The following is a 13630-nucleotide window of genomic DNA, read 5'->3' as shown; positions in this document are numbered from 1 at the left end:
GCAGGCATCCCAAAACTTCGGCCCTCCTGATGTTTTGGACTACAATTCCCATCTTCCCCGACCACTGGTCCTGTTAGCTAGGGATCATGGGAGTTGTAGGCTAAAACATCTGGAGGGCCACAGTTTGGGGATGCCTGTGCCATAGCTATGGTACATCAAAGTTTAACTTTCCCTTAGGTGGTGGACACACCATACATTTAAAACACATGATCCCCCCCCCAAATAATCCTGGGGAATCCCAGTCTTCAGGACTCTTTGCAGGAAGCCATATTCTTCAAATGTATGGTGGTGCACACAGCTTTTGTGACCATCTTGGCAATTTACTGTATTTCTATACCTTGTGGTCCAGGAGACCACAAACAGGCCAAGCTCTAATGCTCTACATGCTGCATATTAGTTAATACAGTATGAGCAACTGTCACAAGATCCCACTTGTTCAAAGTGGGATGAACTGCCTCGTGTTTACATAGCTTATCATAGTCAAATCAGGTGGTAATTAGCTTTCTCATGCTGTCCAGATTTATATCCAGTTTGCGTGGAATTGTGGTGGTCCAAGAGGTTTTGTTTCTCGGACTCAACAGCATGCAACCCATTCAAGTTTTCAGGTATCCTGTGCAATAAAACTGAGATACTATCCTGTAACTGAGCCCTTGCTAGAAACTTTTTCCTGGTTGATTTCTAAGGATGATGCTAATTGCCTTGGAAGATGCATCCAAGAAGCTGGTCCCCTTGCTTGTTAGAGAGAGGGACTGCTTTGGTGCTTAGGAAGCCAGCAATAAAGGAGGGGTAATTATGAATCAAGCTACCCAAGTAGGGTGCTGGTGTTCTTGGTGGCAGGTGGTCACACCCAAGATCTCAGTATCCCAGCATATGGGCAACTAAACAAGCTGCTGGCTACAGGACCAACTACTTACAGAAAAGTTAAGATAGGAAGCACCAGTAGCCATGTGGCTGCATTGAAGAGTCAAGTCATACACGGAGTTTATTTTTCTGTTAAAAGTCAATTTGATTTCTGTGTGGCCACAGACACACACACACACACACACACACACACACACACACACACACACGAGACAACTGCCATCAGTGACATAAATTGTGGAAGGGAGACATAAGCTATATGTTAAGGGAAGAAATTCACATTGCAAAAAAGCTACAATTGCCTCCAGGGAAATAAACATCACCACATTGTCAGCAGCAATAGGCACATTCACATGTATCATTACAATCAGGTACAATGCTCATCTCAAAACACACACCAAAGGGACACACAGCAGCCTGGAGGGAGAAAGAGAGAGAGGAGACAGCAGCTGAGATCTGGCCACTGGTTCACCTTCTAGATATGTATCTGCAACACCAAAGCTCCTCTGCCCCAACTGTGTGTAGATGAGGGCAAAGGCCCTGATTGCTTGTGATATTAACACATTACGCTGGCGAGGCAAAAATATACATATTCAGATTTTGGAGGAAAACTAGAACACTTATTTCAAGAGACATGAAGAAGTAAACACCTCAGAATATATATAATTTCTCTGCTTAACATCAGTTCTGGGATTAACAACTGATTTAATGAATGAAGCAGTTTTTGTGGTTTGCTAAAGCTGAAAGGTATTTCTAGTATGAGGTGTTTTTAACTCTAAGGGTAATATTGACTTTCTCTTCTGTTCCCTCTTCATATGCAAGAAAAGCTAAATGTAATCTCAGTGAGAAATAAGGAGTCTTGGTTGTCAACAAGTACATGGTTCTCAGTGAATTACTGAAACGTTCCCAAGAAAATTCTAGCACTGCAGCAGTCTACTGAAGGTGGGTAGAAATTTACTTGCACCCCAAAGAATTAGGTTGGAAGCTATTTCTAGTTACATTCATGTCACTTCTTGCTACCGCCAAGATTTCTCTCCTTTCCTCAACCCAGCAAGTGTTGCTGTCCAACCTACTGTATTATTACTTATCTCCCAGGAAACCACATTTAGAATGGCTCCTTTTCAGTCATCATCAAGATCTCAAAACACTGAAGACACAAACCTAATATCAGCATGCTTAATGAAATCACGAATAAGGTATCGACTTCAAGACATATCATCCAAAACTGCTTATGCTTAAAAAAAAAACCCACTTAAAACAGATTGGGAAACATAACAGGGAGATGTATTTTTTATTTTTGCCAAACCTGCTGCAGGAAACTCTGAGCTGCACCCTTCTCAAGACTGCAAGTAATATCCCAACCCCCACTTTCACAGCTCTGCTTCACAAAAGCTTAGATGACTGTTAACACCTATTTATTTTTCACCATGTCAACATCCACTGAGAAATGTGTGCCACCTTCTGGATAGGTATGGAAACATGCTCAACTTGGTTTGCTGAGACTTCCACATCCTAAACAATTCACCTTAGTTGGATGTTTTGGTGTTGTTCATATGTGCTGCATTCTGCTCCAACAGAGAAGTGACGGCGAGTGGGCTGGGCTGTGGAAAGATGGCCAGAAATGTCACCAGTTTTCATTCAGAGGAGGGCAGTCCCATTGCAGATAAAGCTCCCCAGACAGCACGAGCAAACAGCTTCAACTGTGAGACACCATGCAAAGGATTCTTTTTGTGTCTGTATTTACTCCACTACCAAACAACGTCCAGCAAATTAGGCAGGTAGAATTTGGTCCACATTGCTAGAAATTGTAAGAGAAAGGGCCAAAACAAGCTTAAAACAAGCCAGGTTATATGATATGTTCTTGAGCTATTATCTTAAGTACCTCCTAGCTTCAAGCCCATGTTAACCTCCCCAAAAGCTAAAGCATGCAGAGTTTTGCACCGCCTCAATCGAGCAAGTTCTGTAACAAGCTGGCTTCCCCCCTATTTTTAGCCATAGGCTGTGTTGTTTCTAAGACAGGGCATAAGCACTCCAGTCAATAACCAGTTCTGAAGGAAAATCTTCTAAGCTGGCTACTTTACTGCAGTTATGCGGATATCATATATGGCAAAGCTCCCTCCTTCATTTGCTAAGCTCGGAGTGAGCAGATCTCACGGCCCATTCAGAGACAAAAAAAAGGGAAGCGGAAAACCAACAAGATGTGCTTAACGCTTCTGTGTTAGTATAGGGGCAGACTTTGCTTAGCACGTGGCAACCTGAACTGAAGAGATGCCACTACTAACCAAACAGCCAAAGGCTGCATGAAAGAAAGCTTCCAGTGACCAGGGATCTGTCAGGTTAATGAGGATGCAGCACCCCCTAGAGTCCCTAGAAGAAACAGTCCATTAATAGTCAAAACAAGCATCGGCCATTTCCCCTAACTTGTTGCAATAGCTTCACTTTAAAAGACTGTGCCAAAGTTTGAGGTCAATTAGCTAATACTGCTTCAAGCTCCTCCCAGCTTCTTTTCAACACAAATAGCAACGACTCAGGAGGAAGTAGTTCAGTGTGTTGTGTATCCCATAAGGGTTGCTAGCTGCCTGAATGTACCCCCTAAAAAAAAATCATGGTATCACTGATATGCAGTATCAGGAATGTAAACAGAAAAGCAGGATGGCAGCATGTCAGACAAAATGCCTTTGACAGAGCAGTGGCACTGAAGACCAAAGGGGGGTGGGAGAGTACCCCCAAATTACTCAGTCAGCCTCACTTCACACACAGCAGAATGTCAAATGAAGACTGGCTAATTAGGGCAACAGCCAGCTGTAAGGTGTGTAAATGAGTGCGTGTGCGCGCACACACACACACAATGGTGCTTTTAACAGATTTCTCTAATAGGTTATAGAAATAATGGCTTGGATCAAACAATCCATTTGCAGTGTGTTCTGCACATGTGCAATGGGTCTCTCCCATCCTTCCCTTTCCCACTGCAGCCCCCCGAGGATCTGGGGAAGCCTCTAGGTTGGCGTGGCACGCAGTAAGCAAGACTGCAATTGGGAGGAGAGAAAAATCGGAAACATAATCAGTTTGGATTGCATGGGAGTCACTCTGTATCCAAGCTAATGTTAGCAGGGATTTAGAAGCTTCTGCAAAAGAAGAAAAATTACACCGCTGGATAAATCCAGCCACCAACAAGCACTTGCTGACATCAGAAATGTTATCTGGCCTCATGAAGGCTCTGACATGGATAAAAGTCAACCTGAAGTGAGGCCACCTTCTTGTTACCAAAAATATCAGGATATGCATAAAGGTTTCCAGAGGTAAGAACAGGAGGCCAAGGATAAATCACTTAGACAAATACAAATTGCGTATGAATACAATGGCTGAACAATGAGGCCCCTGCATCTAAGTGAGCCCTGCAAATTAGCTTTCTAAATTACAAAATAGGAGCCTACTGATTTTGTGGATTCAGAAATAAGCTCGACTCTTGCAACTGGAGTTGTGGTCAGAATCATAAGATGCTCCATGAGCTAGCCGTTTTTGAAAGTAGGTTCTATCTCCTCAGTTGCTCATAGTGTCCTTGAAACCCCAAACCTCTATGATAGCTATCTGGAAACTTTCAGAGCACAATGGTTGGTTGTTGAAAGTGTTGCAGTGGCCAGTTCTTCCATGGTTCAGGTCTGCGTCAATGTAGAGAGCTTGACCGTCGCCTCCACCTGTGGAGGAAAAGACCACAGTTACACTGTCCCTGCATCAAGGTGCAAAGCAGTGGCTCCAATCCCATGTTCAGTTCCACTACTTCAGGAGACACAGAATGACAGCTTTTGGCTGCCCCAACATATATTATGAGAAGACATTATCACCCCATCAAACTGCTCTACAGAGCATTCAACTGCAGAGCATTCAATCATGGGTATTTTAGCTTTCAGAAGAGCTTATGGTCAAGAGTCTGATGCAGAATAGATAAAATATTGCACACTGGAACTATTTGCCAAGACCACATAACACCGGTCCTGAAAGACCTATATTGGCCCCCAGGACGTTTCTGAGCACAATTCAAAGTGTTGGTGCTGACCTTTAAAGCCCTAAACAGCCTCGGCCCAGTATACCTGAAGGAGCATCTCCACCCCCATCGTTCAGCCTGGACACTGAGGTCCAGCTTCGAAGGCCTTATGGCGGTTCCCTCACTGTGAGAAGTGAGGTTAACAGGGAACCAGGCAGAAGACCTTCTCAGTAGTGGCATCTGCCCTGTGGAACGCCCTCCCATCAGATGTCAAATAAACAACTATCTAACTTTTAGAAGACATCTGAAGGCAGTCCTGTTTAGGGAAGTTTTTAATGTTTGATGTTTTACCACATCATCATTCTGTTGGGAGCCGCCCAGAGTGGCTGGGGAAACCCAGACAGATGGGTGGGGTGTAAATAATAAATTATTGTTATATTATTATAGTCCCCCCCAACTGTCAACATTGCAGGCCTAACTGCAGTTCGATATCAGATGAAAACCATTCTCCTACTCCATCTTTCATTTTAACCCAGATTCAAATATGATTTAGGAATAAAAGTCTTAAAAAGTGCAAACCCCTATGTGCCCCTACATAGAACTACAAGGTGCTGTTGCAAGAGGCAGCAACAGAAGAGCACAGGCTTACCTATAATGATGCATTCAATTCCACCAGCCATAAACATGGATGCAGCTTTGGAAGGCAGGTTGAAGTGCCGGGCAGAAAGGAAGGGGGAAAGGCGGTCTGAGGGGAGGCTGGTTGTGGATGGAGGGTCAGAAATATGGGAGGAATTGTTCCCTTGTTCAGGTCCTGTCATGGCTAGCTCTGGGTGCTTGATTATTACCCACTCATAGCGTTCCACTTCAGGCACCAGCTAGAGAGATGAGAGGAGGGGAGATGGAGTTATGAAGGAATTCTTCAGAGAAAATGCACTGCACTTGGTGTCTCTCCCCCGCAACCCCCCCCCCGATGTCTAGAACTTGACTCACATCCCAAGAAAGATTTTTAGAATAAATTTGCACTATAAATGTTGTTGCAGACACTAAAAAGGGAAGTTATTATATTTATAACCTGCTGTTCCTTTAGAAAAGCTCAGAGCAAGTGGTCTCCTTGCTAGGCATTAATCAAGTTTGATATTTGTAGAGCACAGGGGTTTTTCAAATTGCTCAGCAGCCAATATATAGAGTACTTCTGGCCAGGCCCTTGCAGAGCCAGGCAGAGGCCCGGGCCAGGTAGATAATGTGCCCCCCCCTTTCCTCCCCTGGGGATCACTGAAGTCTTATAAATAAGTATATAAATATTTTTTACAAAAGTTATACTGACAAATAATTTTATTTCAAGGCTTGAACCGTATCTGCATATAAAGACAAAACGGAAAATATAGATATACAACAGTGCTTTTTAGGTCCTCTGCGCTTGGCGGCCTTGCGAGGAAGAGGATGGGGACGAGGAGGACGGGAAGAAGCCACGAGTGCTGCAGATGGTACGGGCAGATAAGAACTGTTTTACGTTTGTGCTCCACAATGAGGACCACACCCTTGGCAACTCCCTTGAACATGAAAAACCCTGAACTATATAGATATAGTTCTGTGGATATAGCATCACCCATCCTTCTGAAAGAAAAATAAACCTCCGCATCCAGACCAAAGGAGGCCTACCGGCTGTTGATATGTTCCAGAAGGGGCTGGAGGATCTCATGGGTGTTTGCCAGCACATACTCAGCAAATTTGAGGCAAGTGTGGAAGAGTACAATGTGACTATGGAGGAAGCATAGTCTTGAGTTCCAATCTGCTGTTCAGTCCTGGCCACAGAACTTAGTCTGCTTTGGTTGTCCTGATGGATTTTGCAGTGTGTGGGACGGGGAGTGTGACCTTGCTTCTGCTTCTTGTTATCTCATTGGCATTTGATGTCATTAACCATTGTATCCTCCTGGACAGGCTCCAGCAAATGTGAATTGGGGGCAGCGGTTCCAACCCCATCTTCAGGATTGAGTGATATTGGGAGGGTGCCTTTTGAACTGGAAGCTGCAGTTATTGCAGAATGCTGCAGCATCACAATCAAGAGGTGGGGAGGGGGTGGGGTTGTGAAAGAAAGGGTCTTGTTTTTTATGGACTAAAGGTTTCCCCCCCTAATAAGCATTGGATGATGGAATCCAAAAAACAAAACAAAACAAAACACAGTGCTTTTTAAAAATACATAGGGAAAAGGATTGTTTTAAGTATTTGCATTTAAAAATGCTTTCCTAGCTTTCTTTTCTGCGAATTCTTGAATTACACAGGAAAAATCTAGCAACTTCCTCTCATCATGGTTTATGTTTATCATTGCTAAACCATTTAGGCGTTCTTGAGCCATTGTTGATCGAAAGAAAGACTTAATCCGTTTTAATATATTGAAACTTCTTTCATTGGAGGCCACTGTAGCTGGTAATGATAGGAAAATGTGTAATGCAATTAGGAGGTTTGGGAAAAAATTCAAGTTTAGTATTTGATCGGCAATTTCTTTTGGTGTCGGAGAAATAAGTTTGAAATTTGTATCGGGGGGGGGGGAGGAAAATTGGTCTCTCAGACCTTATGGTGGGGTCGGACTATATATTTTTTTTTGGGGGGGGGAGAATGAATCCCTATGCCCCACAAATAACCCAGAGATGCAATTAAAATTAAACCACACATGTACTCATACTTTTTTTAAAAAAAAACAGGCAGGCCCCACAAATAACGCAGAGATGCATTTTAAATAAAAGAATACATTCAACTCATGTAAAAACACGCTGATTCCTGGACCGTCCACGGGCCGGATTTAGAAGGCAATTGGGCCGGATTCGGCCCCTGGGCCTTAGTTTGCCTACCCATGATCTAGAGTCATTTAAGCCCTGGCTTGTGATACCATTTGCACTGCCAGAGCCTAGCAGCTTGCTCTTTGAGGTTTCAACCTGGAAGCGAGTTTCCCGAGCTTTCCGAGGCCTTGCCGCCTTCTGAAGCCAAGCCCCGACCTCTGCCGGGCTTGCGGAGGCGCCGTGATCGGCCTCCAAAGCCTTGCAGCCTCCCAGAGGCAAGCCCTGACTTCCCTCAGACCTGCAGAGGCTCCACAATGGGCCTGTAGGCCGCGATCGGCCTCCGAAGCCTTGCAACTTTTCTCCATGTCCACCACATATGATAAAAATCTATTTTTTCTCCGCACTTCCAAGACTTATTCGAACTATTTTTATATATGGATATGCATTTGGATTGTTATAAATTTATATTTGTAAAATCAAATAAAAATGATTTCAAAAAAGGAGTGAACATGATTACTTCTTACCCTGAACACAAAACATTCCCCTGTTCCAAAGAAGCTCAGCTTATTTCCTCCTCGTTTGCGTTCATTCCAGTCGGTTGATAAATAAGCCCCACAGACCTAGGATGGCAATAGCCCCATTTTAGAGAAACAACGAAGAAGTTCGAACACTTGAAGCTGTAATGCTGAAAGGTCTCAAAGCTGGTAGATAAAGAGACACTTCTTATAACATCTGTAGGTGTACACCTAACACACACCTTAGGTGTGAAATGCAAATCAAACATGTAAATTTGTCAACAGCAGCAACTCACAGTTGAATATTAGCAAACCAATGTTTGCCTCTGGTGAGAGAGTAGCAAGCTATCTAACTAGCCTATGGCGGTCAACCAAAATCACATTTTATGACTGCTCCTATCAGTGTCAACAGGGGCCTGGAGAGAGAAAGAGAGAGAATGTATATGGGTCTTTTTGAATAGCTCTGCAGATGTGCAGAAGACACATACAGTGGTACCTTGCAAGACGAAATTAATTCGTTCCACGAGTTGTTTCGTATTGCGATAATTTTGTCTTGCGAAGCGCGGTTTCCCATAGGAATGCATTGAAATTTAATTAATGCGTTCCTATGGGCAAAAAAAAGCGCAAAAAGGCGCCAACTCACCCGCCACGGCCGCTCCAAAAGTTTTTAAGGCTCTGGGGAGGGGGAAGCAGGAGGAGGGCCAGGGAGAGGCTCCTTCCCTCCTTCCCCAGCAGCCGTTCGTGCCCAACCAGACAGCCACTCGCGCCTAGTCGTTCGCGCCCAACCAGGCAGCCAGTGGGACTGGACGGAACGGGGGCAGATGGAACACTTCGGCAGCCCGCGCTCTGCTCAATGACGGCCGCTCTCCCGTTCGCACGCCTCCACGCAGCCATGCCGTCCTACTCGGTGACAGTGGCGACAGGCAGCCAGTGGTTCGTGGGCACCTATGAGTAAGGGAGGGGCGCGGGTGGGATGACAATGGAAACTTCTGCCTGCTCCCTCCCTCCTTCCCCAGCAGCCCTTCACACTCTGTTCGCCGTTTGTGCGCCTGCCCTGTTTCGTCTTGCGAAGAACGGCCATAGAAAACTTCGTCTTGCGAGTCTCCAAAAAATCGCAAAACGCTTTCGTCTTGTGAGTTTTTCGTTGTGCGAGGCGTTTGTCTAGCGAGGTACCACTGTACTGCAGTGTGTGCACTGTGATGAAGTCACCCCTCTGTAGTGGTAGGAGAAGGGAAAGCAGGTTGAATTTCAATTTTCTCAAGAAAGCAACTGAATTGTGCTTTATTAAGCAAGCAAGGCACAAATGAGTTAGTGGAACATCAGGGAGAGTTCTAAGGAGTTATTTCATTTTTTGTCTATGGCAACTACAATAATTGATGGACAGCAGTTTAGTGAATCCTATGAAATTTATAAAGTGTCTTTTATAAAGCTGCTACTTGTCCTACTAACTTACCTCTTGGGCCGTTGTCTTAATCAGAAGGAGAGTTGGTTCATGTCCCTCGCAATGCGAATAGAACCTGATAAAGATACATATAAAACGATGCTCCATTAGTGAAACATCCCACTGCTAGTCTTGGTACACACTCTCCACACAAACGTTTTGCATCCACACTACACTGCCAATCAAGTCCCAGTTCACTGTCTGCCTCTTTAATCAACAATAAAAACTGTTTGGGTGATGTGCTAAAAGACCAGACTCTAGTTCACAAAACTTTATGCCTTAATAAATGTATTAGGTTTTTTAATGCCACAACATTCCTTATTGCTTTAGCATACAGTTAGGCCTTTCAGCTAAGGAAAAGCGAGCAAAAACCCACAGTTCTATAGCACAGTATAGTCTATGGCACAGTTTGTCCATAACGCTAAGCTAAACCACAGTACATCACAAATGTGCAGGTTCCCAGAGATAAGGTTGTGGCTGCTTGATTTCTGGTCCTGCTGTTGCTGCATTGCAATGAGCCAAACCATGGTTTGGCTTGGCACATCATCCAAACCTGGGTTCGTGGTCCATCTCCTTCAACTGTAAACCAAAAATGAACCTTGGTTACAGATTGTAGTTTGTCTGGAGCGAGACAAACCACAAACCCATGTTCAGATGACTTGCTAAGACAAACCATGGCTTAGTTCACAACAGCAGCAGGATGGCCAGGGAGGGGGAAAGCAGCTGCAATTGCTTTTCACACTAAGCTAATATTTGACTTAGAAAAAAGGTCTATATGGGTTGATAGCACACATACATTCAATGTAACATACATTCAATGTAAAGCCAGCCTACAAACTCTGCTTGTGTGGAGGCAAGGTAAGACAACTCTAGCAACATTCATCACACATCAGAAGCAAAGCACCCTTGCCAAAAGAATTGGCCTATGATTGTCTACATCATCTTGTGGCGTACAGTAACAAAGATTCCCTTTGAAATAGTGCTGACTACATTTTACCTGCTTAAGCTGCAGCCATGTTCTGAGGTGGTGAACAGCAGCAGTGGCTGGCAAAGTGCAAAGCGCTCAGGAATCCATGACCAGATGTCTCTCATCTTCTTTACATCAACTATTTCAGACTTGAAGTTCTCAGCATGAACTGCCAAGTGGACATTCTGCCTGTGGAATAACAGAAAAGTGGTGTTAAGACTGGAGTCATGGGCATTTGTCCAAAGCAACTACTACCCAATTCAGGCCTCAACCTGTTGCCTATGGCAAGAGAGTCCCTTCTTGACATCCAGAAGGCAAAGAAGCATTGCAAATTAAAACATTTCTTTCCCTTTCCCTTTGTAGATGCATTGTAAATGACTAACAAAGAAACTAGCAGAAGGGCTAGTACTCTATGAGCAGAAAGAGGGAACACTGCACCACAGGAAAAACAATAAAAGGGCAAAACAACTAAGGGGTTTTCAGTTGTCCACAGCTTGAAATTAGGAGGGCTTGATATCCATATTAACGCTGTGGTGTTTAGCTCTGTATAAGGGTGCAGATCTCAGCAGTCCTAAGTAGTTTTTATCAAAATAATGTTCTTAAATACAAATCAGCATTTTTACATGGATAACAGGAAGTTACTTTCTGTATTTGATTTTCATGTGAATAATCAATAGCTGTACATTTTTTGTGTCCCCAAGGAAGAATGCAGATTTTCAAATGGTGGGAATTCTGGGAAATTTAAAAACCTACTATACCACAAGGTGTTTCCTTTCAACTGATCAGCTTTGCCCTTTCATAGTTTCCCCACTGATTTGGTAGACATATTTATAAGCTAGCCCAATTCACTGATCAAAGCTATAGCCATTGAAAATCACTGGAAGGTTTTGATGTAAACACCCTTCCCCAGCCATGACTGCTGCAGTTCAAAACCAGCAGGGGACCCAGGTGGTACTATTTCAGAGGAAACTGTACAACCATAAATTTATTCAGAGCTATGTGCCACTCATGGAAATTCTTTTCCAACTGTTGCCCAAGTATGAAAACAGACTTGAATGTGGCTATATCCATGGAGTTAAAGAATCCACAGAAGGCTCAGTTGCTCCAAAGCACTGGAAGCAAATACATAAAACAGGATGATACCACACAAGCCAGTGACAAGGAAATATAGTAAATTATTTTTGACAGCCAAGCTAGAGTTAAATGCAGGTTTCACAGCTTATGTCAGATATATGCAAGAACTGTACCATAAAGCAAGCCAAACTTTGGAGTTATTATACATGCTAGGAAGAAGGGTTGAAATGCAGGCGACTTATAATGAAAAGGCATCCTTTAAACAAAAGGGGGGGGGAAGCCACCCGTCCATTTTATTATGGACACATCTGCATACTGTGTATCTGAAGAAGTGTGCATGCACACGAAAGCTCATACCAAAATAAATGATCTACAACTTGTGAAGGCTGCTCTGTTCAGTGTGCATGCTACAATTTATCACTAATCTCTAAACCTTAAAACCATCAAGGCTTAGGCAGCTCAAGCTAACATGAATCTCATGCCTTCTTACCAAAACACATGGACTGTGGCAGAGTGATTAATAAGCATGCTGCTAACCAGTGCATTTTTCCTTTAAAAATTGTTTAGGGGTACTCTCATTTTGGCTCAAGAAAATCACCATTTTATAGTTCAAATCGGGGGGAAAGAAATACGCTAAATGGACAAAAGTAAAAAGATTCACAAAATGTTTAGGGGTACACATACCTCTGCATCCCCACAGAAAAAAAGCACCGCTGCTAACAATAAATTTGTTAAAGGTTCACTACTGGTTTCTCAGCTATGGGCTTTAATACCACATGGGCTTGTATACTTTTAAAAAGATATTGGAAACAAGCTTAACCGAGGGTGGGGAAGAACATGCCATTCATCCAATTCGGGCTGCAGGCAATAGTCCCACACTTAGTCACACCTTCATTTGTTGCATTTATTTTCTGTGTTTGTGCATGGGCTGTAGGAAGCTCTTTTTGTTTAATGCCTTAATGCATTGAGCCATGCCCCTGACTGTCACTAGGCTATCTTAGGTGCTTTCTTCCAACACTTTCCATTACAATGTGCTTCTGTTGCTCCCAAGGTGAAAAAAAATAAGAATGAAGGAACTGGTGTTATACAGACAATGACTAATTGACACGTGACAGCGCACATGTGCATCACACAACACAGAAGGGGCTGGAAAAAAGGCGGGAGGGTAACTGGATTATGCACACTCCGCCAACACGCAAGGCGGTCAGGAACATAACAGTCATTGCCTGTACTAAGGTGAAGTCTGAGCAACAAAGAAGACCCTAGAGGTAACAGGAGGGATGAGGTAGGGAATCAGGATGTGCAGCCATCTGACTGTAAGATTCAGGGAAGAAAAAATTAGGGAGATTCAAGGGTCAGGGCTCACTGAGAGCAAGCCTGGGAACATAATGGCAGGAGATGTGGCTGTGAAGGAGGCTTGACAAGTCCCAGAGCAATATGGGCCTAGGAACTTTTCCATCATTCATTTCGAAAGGCTCTCTGGAAAAAGGAAAAGAAGGCAAATAAAGAAGGATAGAGTCATGAAATAATAAAAGCAACAAGCAGACAAAAGGAGTGCTGGTATATATATGAGTGTGTGTGTGTGTGTGTGTGTGTGTGTGTGTGTGTGAGAGAGAGAGAGAGAGAGAGAGAGAGACAGAGACAGACTGACCAGCATATGTATGAACCAATGAGAGCACGGCATAGGTGGTCAGAAGCAAGGAGATGGAACAAGATACAAGGAAAAAGTACAGTGGTGCCTCGCTTAACGAATGCCCTGCTTAACGAAATTTCCGCTTAACGAAAGTTTTTTCTAGCGGAGGTTGCCTCGCTAGACGAATTCGTTTTATGAAAAATTAGTCTAGCGAATCACGGTTTCCCATAGGAATGCATTGAAATTCAATTAATGTGTTCCTATGGGCAAAAAAAAATTCAAAAAAATTCAATGCATTCCTATGGGATTCGTTAGACGAATTTTTCGTTATAAGAAAAGACCCGTAGAATGAATTAAATTCGTCTAGCGAGGCACCACTGTAA

The 13630-nt window shown here is 43.6% G+C and overlaps 1 protein-coding gene and 1 pseudogene across 8 annotated transcripts in view; one reads left to right on the top strand and one right to left on the bottom strand.

Moving 5' to 3' along the window:
• Positions 1–956: 956 nt before the first annotated feature.
• Positions 957–13630, bottom strand: part of TBC1D24 (TBC1 domain family member 24) — a 33548-nt gene continuing 20874 nt past the window's right edge. For 7 of the 8 annotated variants that reach the window (XM_035131461.3, XM_035131460.3, XM_035131464.3 and 4 more), the window contains 5 exons: positions 10571–10729; positions 9586–9649; positions 8142–8237; positions 5493–5718; positions 957–4556 (listed from right to left, as the gene is read on the bottom strand). In XM_035131461.3, coding sequence (XP_034987352.1) covers positions 4402–4556; positions 5493–5718; positions 8142–8237; positions 9586–9649; positions 10571–10729 — 700 coding nt within the window. In that variant the 3' untranslated portion in view covers positions 957–4401. Of the gene's footprint in view, positions 4557–5492; positions 5719–8141; positions 8238–8870; positions 9346–9585; positions 9650–10570; positions 10730–13630 lie in introns of those variants that run through there. The other variant, XM_088656639.1, reaches the window with a different exon arrangement.
• On the top strand, positions 5750–6641 carry LOC148683694 (DNA-directed RNA polymerases I and III subunit RPAC2 pseudogene; annotated as a pseudogene).

Source organism: Zootoca vivipara, chromosome 13 (assembly GCF_965207765.1).
Source record: "Zootoca vivipara chromosome 13, rZooViv2.hap1.1, whole genome shotgun sequence".
Classification (NCBI taxonomy): Eukaryota; Metazoa; Chordata; class Lepidosauria; order Squamata; family Lacertidae; genus Zootoca; species Zootoca vivipara.
Note: the sequence above shows the minus strand (reverse complement) of the source record. Positions and strands in the feature narration are given on the sequence as shown.